Raw genomic sequence first — 26,126 nt, 5'->3', positions numbered from 1 at the left:
CTGGATTTCCTGGTTGTTTTCGTCGAACCAGTCCTTGTAATCCTGGGCAAGCATTGTGTCGGCGAGTGCAACGACAACAGGCGCCTCCTGTTGGAGCTCTGTGCAGAACAGTGGCTTGTCATTACAAACACCCTTTTTCAGCAGAGGGACAGCCTGAAGACTACCTGGATGCATCCCCGATCCAAACACTGGCACCTCCTGGACTACGTCCTGGTGCGAGAAAGAGACAAACGAGATGTGCTCCACATCAGGGTCATGCCCAGCGCGGAATGCAACACTGACCACCAGCTTGTTCGCTGCAAGCTCAACCTTCACTTCAAGCCAAAGTCCAGGAACAGTAAAGCCCCCCAGAAAGGGGTTCAATGTTGGAAACTTGCAGTCAGGCGAAGTGAGAGGAAACTTCCAGGCAAACAAAGCAAAGCTCGAGGATGCAATCCACCTCACGGACTCGTCCCCTGAAACCCTCTGGGATCAGCTGAAGACTGTCAGCTCAGCTGAAGAAGTCAGCATGTCATATCATATACATATCACAAATTAATATAAATATAATTCAAAATACATATACATATTTGTTTAACATTATTTCTTTAAAATAATTCTGGATAGAGACCAAGTGAATTGCATTATACAATCTTTTGGTAAAGATGCTGAGTACTTTATGTCTCAGTTGATGATATGATCTAAGACAACCCGTATACAAACAGTTTTCTAGAAAAAGGAATAAAAAGAGAAAAAAAAGGAAAAAACCAAACTAAATCTAGTCTACCCCCTCCCTCTAATCTAGATAGTTACATTAAACATTTTGTTTAGTCCAAAATGACGTGATTTTCCTTGAATCGCAAATTCAAATATTCTTGATTTTTTTTAAATTTAAGTTGTTCACGGTGGATTAGTATTATGTGGCTGGGATCAAGAATGATTGGGAACGTGATCTGAATATAACATTCTCAGATGAAGATTGGTACTCCTCTCTTAGCTTGATGAATGATTCTTCTTTTTGTGCAAGGCTTTGCTTATTACAATTTAAGGTGGTCCATCGAATACATATGTTTAAACTTAAATTATCTCGCTTTTATGCAGAAGCTGATTCATTATGTGAGAAGAGCAAAATTTTCGAAGTTTCCTTGGTCCATATGTTTTGAGAGTGTCCCAATTTAGGATGATTTTGGGGAAACATTGTTCAAACTTTAACAAGTATTTTTAAGGTCAAAGTAGAACCATGCTCTTTAATTGCCTTGTTTGTTTTTTTTCTTGTGAACTGGATATACTTCTGTATGCATCTCAATAGAAAGCTTTAGCTTTTATCATGTTGATAGCCAGACGAGCAATTTTCATGAAGTGGAAAGATGACACTTCACCTACTCGTACATAGTGGTTACAAGATGTAATGTCATAATTAAGCTTGGAGAAAATTAGATGAAACATTATGGATAGAAAGTTTCAATTTGAAAAGATGTGGGGCCTATTCATGGAATACTATCATGTTTGGAAGATTTAAGAAATTCGGACCCTCTGATTCTCTGTCTATTTTCTGATGGTCGCTATTTGATCCATATCTTTCTTTTCTATAAGATAACCTTGTTTTTGGAAATCTGAACGAAAATTAGGAAGTGTTAGAAACACTCAACAGGTCAGAAAGCATCTGTGGGTGGAGAAACATTTGTCATTTCTAATCTGCCAAAGGGGAAGGGGGTCTTAGACATGAAACACTAATCCTGTTTCACTATGCATCCACACTGTCAGATCTAATTTTTGAAAATTATTAAATTTAGATATTTAGCACAGTAACACGCCCTTTCAGCCTATGAACCTGTGCCGCACAATTATTCCCAATTGACCTGCAGCCTCTGTTATGGTTGGAGAAAACCAGACCACCCTGGGGGTAAACCCATGCAGGAACAGGGAGAAGGTGCACACTCCTTACAGACAGTGCAGGATTCAAACACCGTTCCCAATCACTGGCTCTATAAGAGTATTGTACTAACTACACCACTAACCACCCCACCCTACCTGCTGAGTATTTCATGACCCTACCTGCTGAGTATTTAATTTGCTACTCTGTCTTGCGTCATATGGGATTTTCTTTTTATTTTGATTGTTCTACCATGTAGGGGCTTTGTCATATATGAAAGCATCACCCTTATCAACCTTCTTTACACCTCATCAACCCCACTTTCCCTTAATGAATCCACACTGGTCCTAATTCATTTTTGCCATAATATATGAAGATTTATATTGTCTTTTGGAATGGATTCTGACAACATTTCCATTACCATTTCTCCAATTATCTGCCATAACTCCTGAGAATACATTGTAGTCAGAGCATCCACAATTTTCTCCCTTACTTTTTTTTACCAACAGTCTTTCTAAGTGAAGCAACAATACACTTGTGAATCAACACGTACCCTCCACTGCATCTGGTCCTCCCCTTGTGGTCTCCTCTACATCAGAGAGACTGGAGGCATACTGGGAGATTGATTTGTTGAGCACCTTTGCTCTGCCCACTGCAATATCTCCCACTCAATTCAATTCCCCACCCCATTCCCATGCTGACATGTCTGTCCATGGCTCCATGTGTGCTCAAACTGAGACCACCTGCAAATTGGAAGAACAAAACCTCATATTCTGTCTGGGCACCTTCCAATCAGCTGGTGTTAACATTGACTTCTCCTGTTTCCATTATATCACCCCCCCCCCCCCCACCCACTGTCTCTCCCTTTTCCTATCCCAATGTCTCCTTTTCTCCAGCCCTGTCTTTGCTCCTCTGGACACTCCAGTATCTGCTGAGTTTCTCCAAAAGTATTGTGTATTCAAGGCTGCACTAATATTTTGGGATTTGTCATTAACTTCTTCTATCTCCACAGATAACGCCTGACGTGAGAATTTCCTACATTCTTCTGTTTTAATGTGACATTTCGAGCAGCTGCATTTTTTTTTTGTCGTGGCACCCTTTAGCTGCTTCCACAATCTTGCCTGTAAGCCACTGATAATTCTTTTTGAGTTGTAACATTGCAAGATGATGACGGAAACATTTTTTGTCTATTTAGTTGCTGACAAGGCTGCTTACCTGATGGGTCTCAACTCTGCCGAGTTACTCAAATCTTTGTGTTTCCCACGTGTAAAAGTTGGAAATGAATATGTGACTAAAGGCCAGACAGTGCAGCAGGTAATTTATTCACTATTGATTCCACAATCAGATTCCTTTGACAATGTTAACATTTAAATAAATCTGCTGGCACATACTGTCCGCTAATGTATACTTTACCTTAATAGGTGAACAATGCTGTCGGCGCCCTTGCAAAATCAGTCTATGAGAAAATGTTCTTGTGGATGGTGCTACGTATCAATCAGCAACTGGACACAAAACAATCAAGGCAGTTTTTTATTGGTGTACTGGATATTGCGGGCTTTGAAATTTTTGATGTAAGAGATCAAACAATTATTGGAATTTCTCACCTTTTTTATTTATATGATAACAATGATCTTTTGTGATGGGAAGCCAGGACTAGCACAATTTTCAGTTTACTTTAATGCATCTGCTCTAATTTTATACAAGATCTTTTCAATGGAAATGATTGTGGATCTATGATTTAAAAAAATCTCATGTGAATATACTGCACAGTAATTATATTCTTCTGTGGCCAAGGGCATATCAGTTTCTCCACCAAGGGTGAGCCATGCAACTAGTGAATACAGGTATGCTCCGCTTTATGAACACTCGCTTTATGCAAATTTGCTTTTACGAAGAAACCTGTGTTCACTATCCGAATGGGTTTGCGCTTTTACAAAAATATTAGTGAATGAGTCTTCACTTTACGCCATTTGGGCTTATGAAAGGTTTCATAGGGACACTCTACTTTCGTAAAGTGGGGCATACCTGTAAATCATATTGACTGCAGTGCAGTGTCCACAATTTTGCCTCTGAAGTGGCATATTCTAGGTTCTCTTCCTTGGAGTTCAACACATAATCCAGTTTGACACTTCAATGGAGATGGCGAAATTCCAAAAACGCAAACAATCCATTGGACTATTTAAGGAACATTAAGGGACTCCCCCCCCCACCCCCCACCATTTTCCAGGAATGATCTTAGTCAAGACGAGTCATTGGTGCTCGTTGACCTTGTGCAAACTTTCCACCTTGTTTTCAATTTTCCTCAATAACTACAGGTATATTCAAATTTATAGGTTTAATGTTCTTTAGAGCTATTAGAAAATCAAGGAATTTACTATTTAAAACACATTTCATTTACATGTTGCCAAATCTACATTGGCATTTTATTCTAAAGTGGACGTAGAAATACTTAATGAAAAACATTGGTGGGGTGTTATTGGAGATGTTATTTTTAATATGAAAACAAATCACACTCAAAATGAGATAAGAGACTAAGGAATTGAGTTCAGATATAATTCTGTACACCGAGTTCAAATGTAATTCCGTCTACGTTATGTTGCCAATTTCTTATACAAGTGTATTTGTTCGCAATAATATTGTTTTCTTTCTTTATGAATTAGTATAATATCTGAACAACAGTTATTCGATATGATTTTATTTTTCTGTGTATATTCAGTTTAACAGCTTGGAACAATTATGTATTAACTTCACCAATGAGAAATTACAGCAGTTCTTCAACCACCACATGTTTGTTCTGGAACAAGAGGAGTACAAAAAGGAAGGAATTGAATGGGAGTTCATTGACTTTGGGATGGATCTGGCTGCTTGCATTGAACTCATAGAGAAGGTGAGGAAGGTGGATTTAATGCCAGTAATGGGCACAATGTGGTCCTGATTTTTTTTTCTGGGAAATGCTGGAAGATCTGTGTGGAACTGTCAACATTTCTCATCATAAATCTTGGTAAGTTTCAATTTTTAATTACAAACTCAATCATCCTAAACTTGCTATTTTAATTCACAGCCCATGGGGATCTTCTCAATCCTGGAAGAGGAGTGTATGTTCCCCAAAGCCTCAGACACTACCTTCAAGAATAAACTGTATGATCAGCATCTTGGAAAGACAAGTAATTTCCAGAAACCCAAGCCTGCGAAAGGAAAGGCTGAAGCTCACTTTGCTTTGATTCACTACGCTGGTACTGTGGATTATAACGTCAATGGATGGTTGGATAAGAACAAGGACCCACTCAATGAAACAGTTATTACACTGTACCAGAAAGCTTCACTAAAACTGCTGCAAACACTCTACCATACCCATTCTTTGGAAGGTATGTTTGATCAGTTCACAACCATTTTATTAATGTGAAGAATATCCTGACAGATCACTATTATTTACCATTGTTTTTCAATCACTTATTTCTGAATGTGTTACTTGCAGCTGAGACTGGCAAGAAAGGAGGGAAAAAGAAGGGTTCTTCTTTCCAAACGGTGTCAGCTCTTTTCAGGGTATGCCGTTTTATATAAGAAGCTCCTGTGTTTTTGTTAAGGGGCATAAATTCAATGGGATACAACAGCTGGTGAATGCTGGAATTTGCTGCAGAAATGCAATGGATCAAACAGTATCTATGGTAGTTAATGCCTGCATCATGTTCTTGACCCAAAATAATGACCCTTTCCCTGCACAGATGCTACTTGACCCACTGAGTTTCACCAGTAGTTTGTTTTTGACAAAAATTCAAGGGTGGTTATTTGTTAACCTAATTGTTAAACTATTGAAGCACTGATCGGAATATTCACTACTTTCTAAGAAGGCAACACCATCACAAAAACTATAGAAAATCTTAAAATTGTATTGTCATCTACAGGAAAATCTGAACAAACTGATGACTAACTTAAGGTCCACCCATCCACATTTTGTCCGATGCTTAATTCCCAATGAGACAAAGACGCCAGGTAATTGAAATAGTACATATTAATAATTCGAGAATAATATATCGTCACTAAATTGAGCATTTCTCATCTTTCTGTGATCTCTTTATTGAGTTTACTAATAAATATCAAATGAATTTAATTTGGATAAATATGCAACTCAAGTATAGAATGTCTCATATTCTTTAGAATAAAGTCATTCTTAATCAATGTAACATATCCTAGGTGTCATGGATAATCACCTGGTCATGCATCAGCTCAGATGCAATGGTGTGCTGGAAGGAATTAGAATTTGCCGAAAGGGATTTCCAAGCAGAATTCTCTATGGTGACTTTAAGCAAAGGTGAGGAGCTTTGCTTAGATGAAATACAGAATTATCCAGCATTGCTTATTTTAAATCAATATAACTATACAAAAGAAAATAAGCTTAAAGTTTGATTTTTTTTTTACAATGTTTGACATTAAAATGAACAGATATAGAATTCTGAATGTAAGTGCCATTCCTGAAGGCCAGTTTATTGACAGCAAGAAGGCATCTGAAAAACTCTTGAATTCGATTGATATTGATCGCACACAATACAAGTTTGGTCATACCAAGGTAAGATTCTATTTATAATGATCTTCCTTCTATAATAAATTAATAAGTGGGAAGTGTTTCATGATATTTGTATAATGTTCAATTCCATTTTCAATTGCTCAGGAAAGGAAGGAACTCACAATGACATTGTCCTCAGCAACATACAGGCTTGCCAATCCAGTGCACAAGTGACGAGAAATGACAATCTCCAATGTGAAACAAACCTTTTTCCATGATATTCAATGACATTACCAATGGGGTTCAATGGGGTATGAAACTAAAACCCCAGCCTTAATGTGTTATTCCAAACACCAGCTAAGCCTGTATCCTTACCTTTTTCCTAAATTTCAATGAATCTGATCCAATTATCAATGTCAAACATTTTATTTACATGCGGTGATTGCAAATAAATTGTCTTGATCTGGATTTGCCTGACTTACCACTTGTTTTGCCCCAAATCAGAATATCTTATGAGAATAGAGCCCTGATTCAATCTGAACCCAACTTGTTGTTCTTGGCAGTCTTGCTCTGGTAGCCAATCTTGAATTACAATCAAGGGTTCCTCATCCTGAACATTTCTCTAGGAACATAAATGGACCAGCCACTAATATAACTAGTTACAAACGCAGACGAGAGGCTGAGTATCTTGTCACATGTGATTCATTTCCTGTCACCCCAAAGCTTTCCTTCCACCTTTTAGGTATGTGCAGGGTGTGGAAGAGCACTGTTCACAAACCAGAATTAATGCAACACCCACCACATGCTACTTTATTGTCACAATGTCCACCATCTTCTAACCACCATCATTACCTTGCTGCTGTACACTTCTGACTTCCCTGTCAGTACATCCTAATGCCCTCAAACTATTTTCACAAAGAAGGAGAAAGATAGAAGATGCATGGGAACAGTGGTACGTTTTCCTCCGTCATTGTTTTGACCAGTGGTTCTCGACCTTTTTTTCTCCACTCACATGTCAACTTAAGTCATCTCATAATAAATTAAGGTGGTATGTGAATGGAGAAAAAAAGGTTGAGAACCACTGCTTTAGACTGATATGGAAATATATTCCAATTAATTCATCAGCATTGTTTCTTAATTCTAAAACTCTACCTTCAACACAAAAACTGCAGAGATGCAGGAAAATGGTGCATCAGCATCTTTCAGTTAGAGATGGGAAATATAAGAAAAGTTTAGATAGGACATGGAGGGCAATGGAGCAGGTCAATAGGAATAAGCAGACTATTAGTTTGGCACAGAGAAGATGGGCCAAAGGGCCTGTTCTATGGATTAACTGACCTTGCCAATGCAGCTCATGAATAGAAAATATAAAGAAATATACTATATATTTCTGTTATCGTTTAGTGAGGAAAAAGTAGACCAGGATGCAACCTGAAGCTATTTGTTCCATTAAAGGTATTTTTCAAAGCTGGTCTCCTGGGCACACTCGAAGAGATGAGGGATGAAAAATTAGCCAAACTTGTAACCCGCATACAAGCTGTTAGCCGTGGCTATCTAATGAGAGTTGAATTCCAGCGGATGATGGAAAGAAGGTAAAGTGAATGTACATACAAGTTGACATGCCTTGTTTTAAGAAACATTTAATAAAGAACAGCATAGCTTGCCATTGGTTGTGCCATTGCCTTTGTAACTGTTTCTTCCAGGGAGTCAATCTTTACTGTTCAGTACAACATCCGTTCGTTCATGAACGTCAAGCATTGGCCATGGATGAAACTCTTCTTCAAGATCAAACCTCTTCTAAAGAGCGCTGAATCTGAAAAGGAAATGCAGAATATGAAAGAAGAGTTTGAGAAAACTAAAGCGTTACTTGAAAAATCTGAAGCGCGGAGAAAAGAACTGGAGGAGAAAATGGTATCTCTAGTCCAGGAAAAGAATGATCTCGCTCTTCAAGTACAGGCGGTATGTTTACTTGAATAAATTTATTGTAAATATTTTCAAATTTTTCAATATTAAGTTTGATTTTAAAAAATAATTCAGTCTAATGCCAGAATAGTTCTGGCCTGAATTTAATGAGTACTGTTTATGATTGTAATTTTGTACGTGTCGAGAAGGAGATTAAATATTTTTCCCTAGATGTCACACAAATGAATCTTCATCTTTATTTTTCACCAATTGCCTTGATAATATTGTTATAGGCTCAGATGACCCAAAAACCCAACAGCAATAGAAATTCACCCTCAAATAGTTACTTAAACAAAAGTTGCTTTTAGTTATCTTTAAACAAGAAAACAGGGTCAAACTCTAACTTATTACTATTAACAATTCCCTTCTAATTCTAGGTGCACATGTATGAAATGTGTGTATAGGTTCAGAAAGGTTCTTTGATTCACAGTCCAATTTCACTTCTCACTCCTCCAAATTCATTGGTATCAGGCAATTCTTATACTGTGCACAGAATTTAACATTTATTAATTTCACCAGTTTTCAGAGAGAGATTTGTTGCTCTTTGGACATAAACTGATTCCTTCTGATCAGCCACTTCTGTGTCTTGCCAAAAATACGTGCCCCATCAGGGTTTTCCAAATGATGACCTCTTTCTTTCTGCTCATCACAGAGTTCCTTTTTGTTTCCCTTATTTCAAGTGAAATATTATGCAGCCGGACATAATATTTGTATGAACCACAAGGCTTTGACCAGGCTGAACAAAGAACTCACACTATGTCTTCAAAATTGAATTTTTACACAACCCATGCCAGCTTGTCATGTTCGTCCCAGCTGCTGCTGCTCTCTCTCTCTCTCTCTCTCTCACTCAAAAAAAACCACATGACCCTCTTAGAACAGAAAACTGCACTCAGACTGTGGCACTGGACCCAATCTTCTGAGTTTATTCATCTGTTGCTTTCCAAAACAATAATCCATTACTCCACTGCATTTCCAATTAACACCTACTTGTGAAGTCCTTATAGGCATTCTTCAAAGTTTTTGCAAAGGCACCCGGAGCCTGGACTGTCTGGCTTGAGCAGAGCTCTGGCATTTTAAATGAGATCTGTTTTGAAATGTTTGCATGTTTGCATGTGACCTGCCACAATTTATCTCCTTTAAAACATATACAATATAAAATATAACCTAATCTGTCACAATATTTGAAAGAAAAAAAATTCTACTTCTCACACCAGTTATTCATATAAAACCTTTGAGGGGACATTTTTAGATTTTGTCAAACCAAGAGAAATTCTGTATTGAGCTTTGGCGAAATGATGATGGTGGCAAATGCATCTCACATAGAACCCATAGAGGTGGTGAAGTGAGAGTAATTTTATTTTGGCTATCTGGGTGAAATGGATCTTCAACCTCTGAAGGAAAATCACTGGTCTTCAATAAAAAGGCAGACAATGATATAAATTGGTACAAGAAATAAATTAGTGGCACAATTAGGCTTATTTGAAATGTATTTGTTCAAGATCTTTAAACTTGAAAGGGAACAGTTTTCTTTTACGAAATAAAATACTCCAAAGGTTTTTTTAAAAATTAAAAGAAAAGATTTTTGCCACATTAAGGTATTTCACCTTATGAAATGCACAAAATTACTGGAGAAACTCAGCATGCCATGCAGCATCAACAGGAAGGAAAAGTCAATTGCCGTTTGCCTCAGTCTTTCGGCAATTACATTTATATCTCAGAATGGCTTTGTACCTACCTATGCTTGTTTTAAAAATATAGTCACTTTTTATATTTTCTTTTTCAATATTTTTATTAACTTTTTCAGTGCACAAACAAAAATACAGAATACGTAAGGATATATGTTAAAAGTCCAAAAGATACATTACACTTAAATCATATCATTTTCATCCAAGGTATCCCACATTTTAATCAGATTATATTGCACTATTTTAGTATTTTATTATAAAACAGGAAAATCTAAACCCACGACCAAGAAAGAAGCTATTTGGCCAAAAATAGAGACAGAATTCTTAACAAAGTGATAAATGACCTCATTAATCAACGGTTCTACCTTCATAACAAATCAAAGGTTATAAAATCATTTAAAAAGGACCTACATAGTATTTGAAAATTTAAATTCAATTCAGAAATTGAGCATCTAATCTTCTCTAAATTTAGAAGTGATGTCCCGTAGCCATTGAGCATGCATAGGTGGGGTAACATCCCTCCATCTGAGCAACATCACCCACCTAGCCAGAAGAGAAATAAAAGCTAATTCATATTAGCTCAGATGCTGTTAAAGTTATGTCACTCTCTCCAATAATACCAAATAAAGCAGTTAAGAGATTAGGTTTAAAATTAACTTTAAAAAGAGCAGAAAAAATTTGAAATACTTTGTACAAATATTTCTTAATACTCTGACATGTCCAGAACATATGAATTAATGAAGGATCTCCATTGTTACATTTATCACAACGAGAAGTTACATCTGCATAAAAACAAGAGTTTGGACACGTGAATCCTATGGACTACTTTAAATTGTAGGAGAGAGTGACAGGCACATAAAGAAGAGGTATTAACCACTTTGCATATTTTGACTGTCAGGAAAGTGAAACTCTGGCTGATGCAGAAGAAAGATGTGAGGGCCTCATTAAAAACAAAATTCAGCTTGAGGCTAAACTGAAAGAAGCAAATGAAAGGCTGGAGGATGAAGAAGAAATTAATGCTGAGCTGACTGCCAAGAAGAGGAAACTGGAGGACGAGTGCTCAGAACTGAAGAAAGATATTGATGACTTGGAGCTCACCTTAGCCAAAGTTGAAAAGGAGAAACATGCCACAGAGAACAAGGTAAAATACACGTGTAATCTTAAAATAATTATTTAATTCCCAGGAGAGAGTATACGATCATGAAGAAAGAGTGGGATAATGTTTCAGAAGGTGAAGTGAAAGCATTTACCTTTTACAGCATTAGGTAAAAAGCACTTCAGAGATGTATCTTCTTCTTTCCAAGATTTTTTTAAAAAATCACAGATGCAATGATACCCATGGCTGATGGAGGTGTAACTGTCCTACATTTTGTGAAAACAGGTTAAGAACCTTACAGAGGAAATGACAAGCCTTGATGAAAATATTATCAAGTTGACAAAGGAAAAGAAAGCTCTACAAGAGGCCCATCAGCAGACTCTGGATGATTTGCAAGCAGAGGAAGACAAAGTCAACACTTTGACCAAAGCCAAGTCGAAGCTGGAACAGCAAGTTGATGATGTACGTTTCTTCTAAAACAAACTAACATCCAGGAGTGCGGTGCTGCCGGAGCTCACCAGAGTCCTGCTCTGGCACCTCATGGGGCCGCGAGGGTACCTGATCGCTCCGGTCTCTCCCCCACCCCCTGAGTGCTATGCTGGACATACAAGGTTCCTGTTTCTTCCATGACTGGTCGCCCTTTCTTCTCGTCCTATAGTTCGCTCTCAGTTTTACAACACCAAACACAACATGGCGGCTACCAAGGCCAGGTCTCTTGTTAGGTCTGCTTTGTTCATGAATGAGTGAGACAAACACCAGACTGAGTCGAAATCAGGGTTCTTTGTTCTTTATTACCGGATTGTAACACTTGCAACTAACCATGTTAGTCGGAGAATGCATTCTGCCATTATCAGCAAAATGGTGATTTTTTATACCCTTGGATACGTGCTTAGAACATCATCATATCATTACTTGTCCAATGACTAAAACTGTTGCTATCCTTTCCCTGCTAGCTTCCTGCCTCTCAATCCATCAATGTCTCTCTTATCTTGTAAGTACAAGGATGCATTCACATCTTGTTACAGCCCTGTACAGGGTAACTCCTTACACATTCCCATCTCATGATGTTTTACCTTACACTCACGAGACCTCCTTGTTGCCATTTTTGGTGAGCTCTGGCACCTAAAAAAAAAAATTAGCACTGCCCCCCTGCTAACATCCCTTCATAAATCCTGAATGTTTGTTGAATGTATTAACTTGCTTTCACTTAACAAATCAGCTTGAAGGCTCTTTGGAGCAAGAGAAGAAGCTTCGGATGGATCTTGAAAGATCCAAGAGAAAACTTGAAGGTGACCTGAAACTATCGCAAGAAACAATAATGGATTTAGAAAATGACAAGCAGCAAATGGAAGAGAAGCTGAAAAAGTGAGAATTGTTGCTATTTGCTTAAGTTGTTAAACTGCGTCACTTTTTTCCGAAGGCAATAATTTAATCAATTTGTTCCACAGAAAGGAATTTGAAATTAGCCAACTTCTAAGCAAGGTTGAGGATGAGCAAGTTCTAGGTGTTCAGTTGCAAAAGAAAATTAAAGAACTTCAGGCAAGTTTCATCATAAAAAGAATTTAGAGGGTTTTGAGCAACTTGTGCACATACAAAATCCAATTATGCAGCTGGTAAATATATCAGTATGCTTTTTTAGGCTCGCATTGAGGAGCTCGAGGAAGAAATTGAAGCTGAACGTGCCGCTCGTGCAAAGACTGAGAAGCAGAGAGCCGATCTCTCTCGGGAACTTGAGGAGATCAGCGAGCGGCTGGAAGAAGCTGGTGGGGCAACCGCAGTGCAGATCGAAATGAACAAGAAGCGGGAGGTGGAATTCCAAAAAATGCGCCGTGACCTGGAAGAGTCGACCCTCCAGTACGAAGCCACGGCCGCTGCTCTCCGCAAGAAGCAGGCCGACAGCGTGGCAGAACTTGGGGAGCAGATCGACAACCTGCAACGTGTGAAGCAGAAACTGGAGAAGGAAAAGAGTGAGCTGAAGATGGAAATTGACGATGTCACCAGTAATATGGAATCTGTTTCTAAATCGAAGGTAAATTCTAACAGACTTCAATGTTGGTTGCATTAACAAATAATCAAGTTCTTTAATTTAATACACACAATTTATCTAAATTATTCTCTTCAAGGCTAATTTTGAGAAGCTTTGTCGTACCCTAGAGGACCAACTTAGTGAAACTAAGGCAAAGAATGATGAGAATGCAAGGATAATTAATGATCTAACAACTCAGAAATCTCGACTGCAGACTGAAAATGGTAACATCCGGAATTAAACTAAAATTTCCAACAGTTAAATCTCAGCATTTGCATCATTTATTGGAGTTAATTCTCAATTTATTTCCAGGTGAATTTTCACGGCAAATGGAGGAGAAGGATTCCCTGGTTTCTCAAATGACAAGAGGTAAACAAGCATTTACTCAGCAGATTGAAGAGCTAAAGAGACAACTGGAAGAAGAACTGAAGGTAATTTATCAAACAAACTGGCTCAGGGGCTGAAATGGAAAATTTTTAGACAAGATGCCAAATGCTCAATCCAGCCTTTGTACAGAAAAAAATTGGAATGATATTGTCATCTGCTGATTAACCAGTAAGGGTCTTGATTAAGTAAAAACAGTGAAATCTGAGTTCATCCTTGCATTAGTACAGGTATATCCCGTTTTACGAATACTTGCTTTACGAAATTCACTTTTATGAAGAAACGTATGCTTGCTTTTACGAAAGGATTTGAATGCGTTTTTGCCTTTACGAAAATGGCCTTCAATCGTAGTGAATGGGTCTTTGCTTTACGCCATTTCAGCTTGTGAAAGGATTCATAGGAATGCTCTACTTTGGTAAAGCCGGGTATACCCATATTTGTAATTTTTTAAAAATGTTGATTGTATTGCAATAAATGCCACATATATGCTTTCTGCAAAGGATTTTGATGATTAATAAATGCTTTTGAATTATGCCAGTACTGGAAATAAACACTATTTTGATATTTTCCCATATTGTGACTTGAAGGCCAAGAATGCCCTGGCTCATGCTCTTCAGTCTTCCCGCCACGACTGCGATCTGCTCCGTGAGCAATATGAAGAGGAGGTGGAAGCGAAGGCCGAGCTCCAGCGTGGCATGTCCAAGGCCAACAGTGAGGTGGCTCAGTGGAGAACAAAATACGAAACTGATGCCATCCAGCGCACGGAGGAACTGGAAGATGCCAAGTACGTAATAAGGAAGAAATCTGAATTCACCTTCTGGCAGCTGATATTAAACATTCTTTTTTTCAGGAATAAAAACTCAGAAATGAGCCATTTAGTCCTACTTATCATTGCCAACATTGTAGGCCCAATTAAAAACCTTTGCCAAGATATCTACCGTAATCCTATCAACATGTCTATTAATTTTTGCCTCATGAACTTATCTCACTTCCCCTATTTGCTCCATCTCTGCCGTCCACTTCCTAAACTCTCTCTCTGACCTTCCAGATTTATTGATGATTCATTCTAATTATGATCATTTTAATCTGAAATCTCTAAGCGGAAATATATTTTGCCAGATTATCAAATCTTTGCATCAATTTTACAAATTTATGAGTGAATAAATTGGGAGGAGGAGTAAATGCTTCAAGTCTCTTCCACAATCAGATAAGAGTATGGCTAATGTGACTGTTATTGCTTATTCCTGCCTACATCTGGTAACCTTTCACCCCTTCTTGGGAAGAATGTATCTACTTCTACCTTAAAAATATTCAAACCCTGTTTGTATTACCTCTGAAGGAAAAATAAACATGTCTGATTTATGTCTTAAATGGCCAATTCCTCATTTTCAATGACCACTTGTTCCAGAGTCTCTCACAAGAGGAATCGCATTCTGTCCACAGCTCTCATGGATATATATATAAAAATGCCAGAGAATTTCAAGAAGTCACACTGTGCTCTTTATGTAGCAAAGATAAAGAGGCATAACCAATATTTTGGGCCTCAGCCCTTCATCAAGATATGAACAAAAAGCAGGCAGCTGCCTAACTAAAATGGTTGGGTAGGGGCAGGGCACCAGAGAGCATAGGCCCACAGGCAAGAGGACATAGGTGGAAATGGGTGGGAGGAAAAAGCTGAGAATGGATGGGGGAGGGGGTGGCTCTCTGAATGAAGGGGGAAGGGGATGGAGAGCTGGAGTAAAGGATGCACAACGTTACTTCTCAAACTTCTTTGAGAGAAAAGAACCCCAGCATATTAAAATAATCATGAGATCGCAGTGTAATGATCATTCTTGTAAATCTTGCTCTACTTTCTCTCTACGGTAAAATGGAAAACAGAATTTTGTCCATTAAGCAAGGTCTAGACATCATCTTTAAAATATACATTTCATTCCTTTGTTTTTTTTTCTTAAGTGCAATTTTATGCACAATTTTGCATTTGTTGGTATGTTACAGGAAAAAACTTGCCCAGCGACTCCAGGAGGCTGAGGATCAAATTGAGGCAGTGAACTCTAAATGTGCCTCACTAGAAAAGACCAAACAGAGACTTCAAAATGAAGTTGAAGACCTAATGATTGATGTGGAGAGAGCTAATGCAGCCGCCGCTGCCCTTGATAAAAAGCAGAGGAATTTTGACAAGGTATGAATCAGATCTTTGAATTTGATGAGTAAGATGAAAAGCAAGATCCACTTCCAACCGTGATCAATGGGAAACTGTTTTGTGATGTCAGATCCTGGCAGACTGGAAGCAAAAATACGAGGAATGTCAATCTGAACTGGAGGCCTCTCAGAAGGAATCTCGTTCTTTGAGTACTGATCTCTTCAAAATTAAGAATGCTTATGAGGAATCATTGGATCATCTTGAAACACTGAAAAGAGAGAACAAGAATCTTCAACGTATGTTATTGTTCAAATTTCCTTTAGCTTTGTCTATTGTGGATCTGAATTGTTTTAAACAGTTACAGCCATATGCCCCCTTTGAGAACCTCAGCTCCTTAATACATTTCCTAATCATTCTGCCTCCCTGGCTCTCTCACTTTTTTTAAGATTCTGTTTAAAACTCATTGAACAAGCTTAAGTGGAGTCAAGTTTATTGTCTTCTGAGTGCACAAATATAACTCAATGGAACAGCACTCACCAGTCCCCAGTGCAAAACACAGACACACAACCAAACATATCATAAATACAGACAAACAATACATAACGCAGACTAGTATTCATATAGAGAAATAAATAAACAAATGGTTTCATTAATTTGAGTGTCTCGGAAGGTTAGTGTGAGCAGTTCCTTTGGTTGTTTAACATTCTCACTGCCCGTGGGAAGAAGCTGTTTCTCAGTCTGGTGATACTGGCTCTAATACTCCTGTATCTCTTTCCTGACAGGAGTAGCTGAAAGATGATGTGTGGGATGGAAGTGGTCCTCAATAATTTTGCTCACCACCTCTGACAATGATCTGAGTAGATCACATCAGTGGTGGAGGGGAGGGGTGGTGGTGTGGGGGAAGAGAGAAGGAAGACGCCATTGATCCTCTCTGCCACTTATGGTCCTGTGGATTGACCTCCTATCCATTTCTCTGTAGCAACCATACCACACTTTGAAGCAGCCAGTCGGGATACTCTCTATAGAGCTCCTGTAGAAGGTTGACATGATGGTGGCTGGCAGCCTTGCCCACTTTAGTCTTCTCAGGAAGTGCTTTCATTGTTGCACCTTCCTGACAAGTGAGGAGATGTTATGTATCAATGATAGGTCACTAGTTAACTGAACTCCAAGGTACTTGATGTTCTCCACTCTCCCCATGACAAAGTTATTGATGGGTAGTTGAGGGTCGATGATCCAGGTCCTCCTGAAGTCCTCAAGCATCTCCTTCATCTTGTCCAAGTTGAAAGTCAGGTTGTTACTGCGCACCATACCACAAGGATTTTCCACCTCTTCTCTGTAGTGTGACTCTTCATTGATGCTTACGAGGCCAAATAATGTGTCATCTGCAAACTTGATGACACTATTGGTGCGAGATCTGATTAAGTTGCTTTGTGTCAAACCTGATGATACTGCTGTGTTAACGCATGGAATGTTTCACTGCGTCAAAGCACGTTATGTGGATTGTTGTCAAGAAAGGTTCTTCACCACAAACATGATTTTCTTCAGAGGAGATCTCCGATTTGACTGAACAACTTGGAGAAAGTGGTAAAGCTTTGCATGAGATGGAAAAGGCAAAGAAATTGGCAGAGACAGAAAAATCTGAAATCCAGAGCGCTTTGGAAGAGGCAGAGGTAAGTAAGCAGTGGCCAATTTGTCATTGGCGAGATTTAATCACTTACAGAAGTTTGAAAGCGAGTCTTCAGGAAGCTTGGTTAAACATTTTCTTCCTCAATAGGCAACTCTTGAACATGAAGAAAGCAAGTTCCTTCGTATCCAGCTTGAATTGAATCAAATAAAATCGGAAATTGACCGAAAGATTGCTGAGAAAGATGAGGAAATTGACCAAATTAAGAGAAATAATCAGAGAGTTGTGGAAGCTCTGCAAACGTCATTGGAGGCAGAGGTCAGAAGCAGAAATGATGCTCTGAGAATCAAAAAGAAAATGGAGGGCGATCTGAACGAAATGGAGATTCAGTTGAGTCATGCAAACCGCCAGGCTTCAGAAGCTGTAAAGCATCTCAGGAATGTACAGGCTCAACTTAAGGTATGGTCAATATTTCTTTCTCATATGCCTTTCAATTCTTGAAATAAATATTGAAATTGAATTAGCATCCCTCAGGTACAAATATATTAGAGTGGAATTCACTGCAAAATGCCGGTACTTCTGCCCAACTGTGAGAAACTACCCCCTCTAGAACCATCAGGAGGTGTGCAGCACCTGAACTTGCGCTCAACTGCACTCCATTGTTAGAGCAGAACTCTCGGCATCCAGTAGCAGAGTGCAAACTTGCTGAATCCCCAGTTGTAAGGGCGAGGAATCCACCAGCTGAAGCTAAGCCTAGCTGACATTGGCACAGAAACTGAGTCCAACCATTTTCATGGAGAAAAAAGGCTTTGAGGCCCAAAAGTAATACAGTATTGATATCATTTGAATTATTTGAAATAAACTAATATTTGTAATATTTTAAATGTTAATTATTTAAAAGTGTGGAAGATAAATTGTACGCATTTATTTAATTAGTATCATCAACAATTAATTAAATAACATCATGCACATTCTGAAACCCTCAAATGGCCAGCAAAGCTTTCCCATTTATCAATGTCTAGTTCAGCTGAATTATGGGTACAGTGGCACCCATCTACTCTACATGACAAGTCTTGTTCCCCATAGAGCTTCCCCATTTAGGATTCTACTTTTACTTACCAGCAAGATGACATTCAGACATTGGCCAAAAATTAGCCCATTCTTTTTCTATAACTCAAGGAGAAATATTGCCACTCACTTCCGCTGCAAACATTTCCCCTTTAATTTTCAGAAACAACTAATGGTGCTACAAAGCATACTTAATTCCAACTTGACTAAAACCATTTGTGTCCTTATTAAGGAAGCACAGATACATATAGATGACATTTTGAGAAGCAACGAAGATCTCAAAGAGCAGTTGGCCATATCTGAACGTAGAAATAGCCTTCAACAAGCAGAGATAGAGGAACTGAGAGCAGCTCTGGAACAAACCGAGAGAGCTCGCAAGCTGGCTGAACAAGAACTTACTGATGCCAATGAACGTGTGCAACTTCTTCATTCTCAGGTACATAGATTCCAGACAGATTTGATCACCATTGTTGAAAATTGCTACTTCCCAGTGAAAAATCATTTCCTCTGCCATGTAATTGAGGGACTATTGTTTCAATTTCAATAGAATACCAATCTTATCAATATCAAGAAGAAGCTTGAGATGGACATATCCCAGCTTCAGTCTGAGGTAGAAGATGCCATTCAGGAGGCCAGAAATGCTGACGAGAAGGCCAAGAAAGCCATTACTGATGTAAGTTTTAAATTCAAATTTGCTCTTAGATATTTTAGGCTGGCATTATGACTAAATGTATCATATGTAATTCCCTTAAGGCTGCAATGATGGCCGAAGAGTTGAAGAAGGAGCAGGATACAAGTGCCCACCTGGAGAGGATGAAGAAGAACCTTGATCAAACAGTGAAGGACTTGCAGCATCGCTTGGATGAGGCAGAACAGCTGGCCTTGAAGGGAGGGAAGAAGCAAATCCAGAAACTGGAAGCCAGGGTATTCAAGAATACAAAGCACGGATTGATTATTTGAATCGAACTCTTCAGCAATTGAATTGCTTGTCCTCAATATGAATACTTTCCAACCTTAGGTACGCGAACTGGAGAGTGAGTTTGAAGCAGAACAGAAGCGGAGTGCAGATGCGATCAAAAGTGCTCGCAAATATGAGAGACGGATCAAGGAGCTTACTTATCAGGTAAGAAGCTCAAACTTATATTTTGAATAGAAGTAACAGGCATGACTCATTTAACAGATAAGGAACATTTGAAACTCAAACGTGAATGGGTTGGACAAGTTTTTTATTCTTCATTTAATTCAAAGGCAAAAGGAGTGGCAATTTTGGTGCATAAGAATTTACCATTTCAGTTACAGAATGAAGAGAAAAATGGTGGAAGATTATTAAAATTGAACTGTACAATTTTTAATGAAGCTTGGACTTTGCTTGATGTTTATGCTCCGAATGTTGAGGATACAGCTTTTGTTGTGGATATGTCTTTATTACTTGGACAATCAAATTCTAATGTGATGACTGGGGGAGATTTAAACGTGGTATTGGAGCCTTTATTGGACAAGTATCCAAGAGTAATTAAGAAATCGAAGATGGCAGTACAAGTGCACTGATGACAGATTTGAATTTAGTTGATATTTGGCGAAGATTTAATCCTACAGAGAAAGATTTTTCTTTTTATTCTTCGCGCCATAATTCTTTTTCTAGAATTGATTATTTTTTAATTTCAACACATTTGCAGGATAGGGTTGTATCGGTGGATTATAAGGCAAGATTGGTTTTGGACCATTCTTTATTATTATTAGAATATCAGAGTTCACAAGATGTTCAGAGAGCTCCAAGATGGAGATTTAATACTATGTTATTACAAAAACCAGAATTTACTAGTTATTAAAAACAAGTTGAAGTTTTTATTAGTAATAATACTAATTCTGTTTCTAGTCATTTTGTTTTATGGGATGCGATGAAAGCTTTTTTACGAGGTCAAATTATCAGTTATGCTTCTAAAGTAAAGAGAGAGAGACTTAAGGAGATTGAAGATTTAGAGAAAAAGATAACTGCTACTGAAAAAGAATTTCAAAAAAGTGCTACTGAAATGCAAAAGAATCGGTTAACTAATTTAAAATTTAAATATAATGAATGACAAACTTATCGGTTTGAATGTTTAATGAACCGAACTAAACATAAGTTTTATGAATGGGGTGAGAAAGCTCATAAAGTTTTGTCATGGCAGTTAAAAAAGGAACAATTATCTAGGATTATACCAGCAATTAGAAAAAAATCGGGTATTACTTTTAGCCAAAAGGAAATTAATGAGGAATTTTTTAATTTCTATAAAAAATTATATACTTCAGAATGTAAAGATGTAACTGAAGATGTTATAGATTCTTTTTTGAAAAATATTAAATTGCCACAATTGAATCAAGAAGACAGACAAGAGTTAGATAAATCTTTTACAGAAAATGAAATAGAAATGGCGATGAGATATGCCAAATGGAAAGGCACCTGGTGAAGATGGGTTTTCTATAGAGTTTTATAAAACTTTTTATGCTGATATATCTCCTATTTATAAGGATGTATTACAACAAATTTATAATACTTTTCAATTACCTGAGTCTTGCTCTAATGTAATAATTACAGTTATACCAAAAAAAGATAAAGATCCTTTACAGGTTTCTTCTTATAGACCAATATCGCTGTTAAATGTGGATTATAAAATTGTAGCTAAAGTTATGCTAATCGACTAGCTCAATATTTGCCTAAAATAATACATAGTGACCAAACGGGATTTATAAAAATAGATGTGCGTCAGATAATATTTTGCATTTAATAACTTTGATAAACAAATCTAAATCTCAGATAAATTATCCAATAGTGGTTTCACTGGATGCAGAGAAGGCTTTTGATAGAATTGAATGGAAGTTTTTGTTTAAAGTACTTGAGAAATTTGGTTTCGGTTCTTTATTTATTGGATTGATAAAGGCTTTATATAATAGTGTGAAGGCTAGAATTGCTGCCAATGGGCGGATTTCAGAATCTTTTAATTTAACAAGGTCTACTAGACAAGGATGCCCGTTGTCGCCTGCTTTATTTGCTATAGTTATTGAACCTTTGGCACAATTAATGCGCCAAAACGAAAATGCTAAAAGTATGAGAGTTTTGAATGAGGAATATAAGATTAATTTATTTGCTGATGATGTTTTATTATATTTGGTGGATCCGGGTATTTCTTTACCAGCAATTCAAAAATGTTTAGAAAACTATGGTCAATTATCTGGTTATAAAGTAAATTGGGTTAAAAGTGAAATTCTATCAATTTGTAAAGATGATTATTCAATATATAAAAGTATTACCAATTTGAAGTGGACTACACACATTAAATATTTAGGAATTAATGTTAATACAGAGTTTCAAGACTTATATTCAATTAATTATCTTCCTTTAATAAAAAGGATTAAATTAGATTTGATTAGGTGGAAGGATTTACCTTTGGGTTTATTAGGGAGGATTAATACTATAAAAATGAATATCTTTCCTCGAATACAATATTTGTTTCAATTAATTCCTTATTTTTTAAACCAAAGTTTTTTAAAGGATTTATATAAAGCAATTAGAGATTTCTTATGGAAGGGAAAATTTCCGAGGGTGGCGATGAGAAAGTTGATGTGGGATTTCCAATTTGGAGGTTTAAGATTACCGAATTTTCAGCATTATTATGAAGCAGCTCAATTTAAATTTCTTAGTGCAATAATGAATATGGATGATCCGCCCAGTTGGGCAAAGGTAGAAATGACGGTTATTTTAGAAAAATCTCCTCATGAGTTTTTGTTTCGATGGAATAAAAATTTATTACGAACTTATGATGTACCAATATTGAAGCATGGACAAGTAAACTTAACAAATTCGGGCTCAAAAATAAATGGTCTGGACGATTGCCATTATATAATAATCAACTTGTTCCTTTTACGGTCTCCAATATCACCTTGAAACAATGCGAAAGGAAGGGAATAAAAAACTTATCTGATTGCTTTTCTGAGGGATGTTTTTGTTCTTTTGATGAATTACAAAGGAAATTTGGTATTAGTGGAAATTCTGTATTTGTGTATTATCAATTAAGATCTTTTGTAAAACAGATATTGCCTGATTCTAATTTTGAGGAATATGTTCTTTCAATACCAAAAAAGGGATATATATCTGATTTGTATTGTATTTTACAAGAAACTGAAAATAAAAAAGATTGGGATAAAGATAAATTGAAATGGGAAAAAGATTTAGGTTTTACAATAGCTGAAGAAGCCTGGATGGAAATTTGTCAGAATAGTATTTGGAAATTAATTAATGCTAGATTAGCGATGATTAATTATAATTTTATACATTATTTATATTTAACACCGGAGAAACTAAAAAAGTTTGGCCTTAGTAAGTCGGATTGCTGTTTTCGTTGTGACCAGGCGGCTAATACTTTTTTGCATACTGTCTGGCTTTGTGATCGATTGCAACAGTTTTGGAAAGGTATTCAATCTATACTTAATAGTTTATATAATATTTGTCTTGTATTAGATCCTAATATATTTTTATTAGGGAATATCCAATCACTAATTGATTTAGATTTAAAGGATAATCAGATTTCCTTTATCTATTTAGCTTTAGCTGTGGCCAAGAAATATATAGCTCTTACTTGGAAAGATAGAAATATATTAACTTTAGATAAGTGGTATTTGGAGATGAAATTTTGTTTGACTATGGAAAGGATATCTTTTTCAATTCAGGATAAGATGACTTTTTATAGGTCAAAGTGGACTCCATTTGTTAAATATATGCATTTAAGTTTGCTTTCAATATGTTTTTAAGTGTGATATTTTAGTATTGATAACTTTTTTTATTAGTATCTTTACTTGTTATGTTTTATCTTTTTTTTGTAAGTGGGCTTTTTTTAATATATAACATTGTTCATTTTATTAACTCTTCACTCTTTATTTTGGGGGGGGTTAGACTAATTTTAAGTTAGGTTATTAATGTTGTGTAATAATCATTGCGGGGGGGGGTTAGTTTATTTAGTTTACGGATGTGGTACTGTAATTTTATTATCTTACTTTTATTCTTTTTAAATGTAATCCTTTATTTTATTCATGTTATAAAATCTTAAATAAAGTTTAAAAAAAAGAAGTAACAGGCATGGAGAAAATCATTTACTTTGACATTCTGACATTTAATAGCTTTTGCAATCAAGATCTATGCCCTTTTCATTTCTAGTCTGAAGAAGATAGAAAGAATCTTTTGAGGCTGCAGGATTTGGTTGACAAATTACAACTGAAAGTGAAAGCTTACAAAAGGCAAACAGAGGAATCTGTAAGTCATTCTGAATTTCTTTGATTATTAGATATTGGGTAATGTTTGGAGAAAAAGAACAGAAATGTAATCTTTCCACTAAAAAAAAGTATTAATTATATATTTGAACAGTATCCCACACCTTAACCCTTCATGTTTTTGTTTCAGGAGGAACAGGCTAATGTTCATCTGTCCAAGTTCAGAAAAGTACAACATGAGCTGGAGGAGGCTGAAGAACGCGCTGATATTGCAGAATCCCAGGTTAACAAACTCAGGGCTAAAAGCCGTGACATCAAGGTAAAGGGTTATGATTTATATTATTTATGATCATCTAGAGCCCATTTGTGTCTGTAATGTTGATCAATAGATCTTAAATGTGGATGATAGCTGTAACTGGAATCCAGATGATGGAACTGCATATCATCGAAACATCTGTAGCAATCATGTTCAGGAGGGAATTGATGGGATTCCAGTGTTACGAGCCCAGAGGACCTCTAAAACAAGCAGCAATTGAAATTCACCAAGACAATGGTTTCTTAATTAAAAATGTTTTTAATTTTCTTCATACATAAGATCAATATTTAACATTACTATTAACTTAACCCCCTTCTAAATCTAAGTGCACATGCATGTAATGTGTATGTGTTCAGGAAAGTTTTTTGTTTCACTATCCATTCACTTTTCACTTCTCCAAGTTCACTGATATCAGGCAATTTTTCATACAGTGCACAGAATTTAACCATTTATGACCTTCACCAGGCGCTGGTGCTTTTACTTAAATGGTTACCCCTCAGGAAGGTCTTTGTTAGTTTCAGAGGGATATTTGTTGTTCGTTGGACACACACAAACTAATCTCCTTCAGTCAGTCACTTCAATAGTTTGCCGAAGAAACTTGCCCCCTCGTAGATTTTTCCAAAAGATAACCTCTTCTTCCCGGTTTCCACAAAGAGTTCTTCTTTTTCCCCTATTTCAGGTGAAATACCATCTTTTCTTTGGCTTGGCTTCGCGGACGAAGATTTATGGAGGGGTACCATAATCAGCCTGTAATTGACTACAGAGATTTATAATAGGTTGAACCGGGAACTCAAAACCCGTCTTGAAATGGGGTTTTGCAGCAGGTCTGCAAACTTGCAGTCTTTAACCCCAACTGCTGCAGTAAACTCACTGTCTCTCTCACTCTCCTTAGAGAATGGCATGGTTTTTTTTCTCTGTTTGCAAAACTACATGACCCCTCTTAGAACAGCAGACTTCAATCAGAAATTTGGATTGCTAGCACCAGTTTAGCAATAAATGATTAATCAGTTTCTGAGCCTGGATTTCTGTTCCTTTAAAGGACAATAGTCCATTTCAATTCTACAACATCAGTCTAATTAACACCCACTTGTGAAGTCTTCACAGGTACTCTTCACGGTTTCTGTAAAGACCCTGGCAGACATGGCGTCTACACTTAGGCATAGCTCTTGAATTTCAAATGAGATTTTTTTGTGAAATGTTAATGTCTCTTGTGGATTGTAAACTAATACGTAAACCCCTACAATCTAACCTTACCCCTTTAGATATATTTTATTCCATAATTGTATCAACATTCTGTAACACCAGAAGAACGGGCAAATAAAGCCAATCCTAATAAATGTACATTTAAAAAGTTGAGGAAAATTATTATATTCACTGGAATATAATACAATATAATGCAATACAAATCCGAAGGATTTGTAAACCAGAGCTGATCAAGCAAGCAATGTGATTTCAGGTATGTGACACTTCCTTCTATGGATTCTCAGATTGACTCTTGTGGACAGCAGAGAATACTTTATACTATGAACACACCCTAAATTGAGGTTATCCTGCAATGATAGGAAAAGTTTGTATAAAGATGCAAATACCTTGCTAAAATATTGTTCAATTACTGGATCTTTGGCTGTTAAATTGAGCCTTTTTATTTTACAGATGGTGGTTCAAGCTGAAGAGTAACTGATAAGCTGGAAGAGTTCACTGAAGAAATTCACAAAATGTGCATTTCTTAGTAACTTATTTTTGTATACTAAGTTGGACTTGTTGGTCATGCATTACTAATAAAGAGCATCAACCTGAAGATGGTCATGTCCTAATTTGGGAAACAAGAGTAAATCATTGGAGATTGTCGGACTCTGGCTTTACCTTACTCTTAATTTAGTCTATGTGTGGTCTGAGTCCAGCGTGTTCTTTGAATGAAGTGATAGGAGAAGGTATTCGGGTCAGCAGTCAGTTTATTACATACACAGCACAAGAATAAAGCTTAACAGAGCTCTGGGTCAGTCGTTAATTCATAGGTCACCTGCACAGTGAGCTACTCCCCAAGACTGACCCCTACTGTCCAGTTGGCTCAGTTTATATAGATCAACCTTATCATACAGACCAAAAGTTGGCTTCCTTTGCTAGATTTCATTATCATACAGAACAAAAGTTGTCTTCCTTTGCTAGATCTTTTTGCATAAGGGTTAACACAAGTCATCTCCTGTTTTGCAGATATCTGGGGTGTAGCACTC

General features: G+C 37.0%; 1 protein-coding gene across 1 annotated transcript in view; it reads left to right on the top strand.

Annotated features, from left to right (window-relative positions):
* LOC138759295 (myosin-4-like) overlaps window positions 1–25,645 on the top strand; it is a 31,749-nt gene extending 6,104 nt beyond the window's left edge. The window contains exons 11-39 of the mRNA XM_069929488.1: window positions 3,048–3,166; window positions 3,274–3,423; window positions 4,569–4,739; window positions 4,914–5,217; window positions 5,328–5,395; window positions 5,755–5,842; window positions 6,044–6,161; window positions 6,293–6,416; window positions 7,809–7,945; window positions 8,057–8,312; window positions 10,899–11,141; window positions 11,382–11,558; window positions 12,316–12,461; window positions 12,545–12,635; window positions 12,736–13,125; window positions 13,220–13,346; window positions 13,435–13,553; window positions 14,094–14,290; window positions 15,502–15,685; window positions 15,777–15,942; window positions 17,192–17,316; window positions 17,421–17,729; window positions 18,571–18,774; window positions 18,886–19,011; window positions 19,092–19,262; window positions 19,357–19,461; window positions 23,527–23,622; window positions 23,770–23,898; window positions 25,549–25,645. Of these exons, the coding sequence (XP_069785589.1) occupies window positions 3,048–3,166; window positions 3,274–3,423; window positions 4,569–4,739; window positions 4,914–5,217; window positions 5,328–5,395; window positions 5,755–5,842; window positions 6,044–6,161; window positions 6,293–6,416; window positions 7,809–7,945; window positions 8,057–8,312; window positions 10,899–11,141; window positions 11,382–11,558; window positions 12,316–12,461; window positions 12,545–12,635; window positions 12,736–13,125; window positions 13,220–13,346; window positions 13,435–13,553; window positions 14,094–14,290; window positions 15,502–15,685; window positions 15,777–15,942; window positions 17,192–17,316; window positions 17,421–17,729; window positions 18,571–18,774; window positions 18,886–19,011; window positions 19,092–19,262; window positions 19,357–19,461; window positions 23,527–23,622; window positions 23,770–23,898; window positions 25,549–25,572 (4,664 nt within the window). The 3' untranslated portion in view covers window positions 25,573–25,645. The remainder of the gene's footprint in view (window positions 1–3,047; window positions 3,167–3,273; window positions 3,424–4,568; window positions 4,740–4,913; window positions 5,218–5,327; window positions 5,396–5,754; window positions 5,843–6,043; window positions 6,162–6,292; window positions 6,417–7,808; window positions 7,946–8,056; window positions 8,313–10,898; window positions 11,142–11,381; window positions 11,559–12,315; window positions 12,462–12,544; window positions 12,636–12,735; window positions 13,126–13,219; window positions 13,347–13,434; window positions 13,554–14,093; window positions 14,291–15,501; window positions 15,686–15,776; window positions 15,943–17,191; window positions 17,317–17,420; window positions 17,730–18,570; window positions 18,775–18,885; window positions 19,012–19,091; window positions 19,263–19,356; window positions 19,462–23,526; window positions 23,623–23,769; window positions 23,899–25,548) is intronic.
* The last annotated feature ends 481 nt before the right edge of the window (window positions 25,646–26,126 follow it).

This window comes from Narcine bancroftii, chromosome 3 (assembly GCF_036971445.1).
Source record: "Narcine bancroftii isolate sNarBan1 chromosome 3, sNarBan1.hap1, whole genome shotgun sequence".
Lineage (NCBI taxonomy): Eukaryota > Metazoa > Chordata > Chondrichthyes > Torpediniformes > Narcinidae > Narcine > Narcine bancroftii.
The sequence above is the reverse complement of the archived record's forward strand: the minus strand, read 5'-3'. Positions and strand labels throughout refer to the sequence as shown.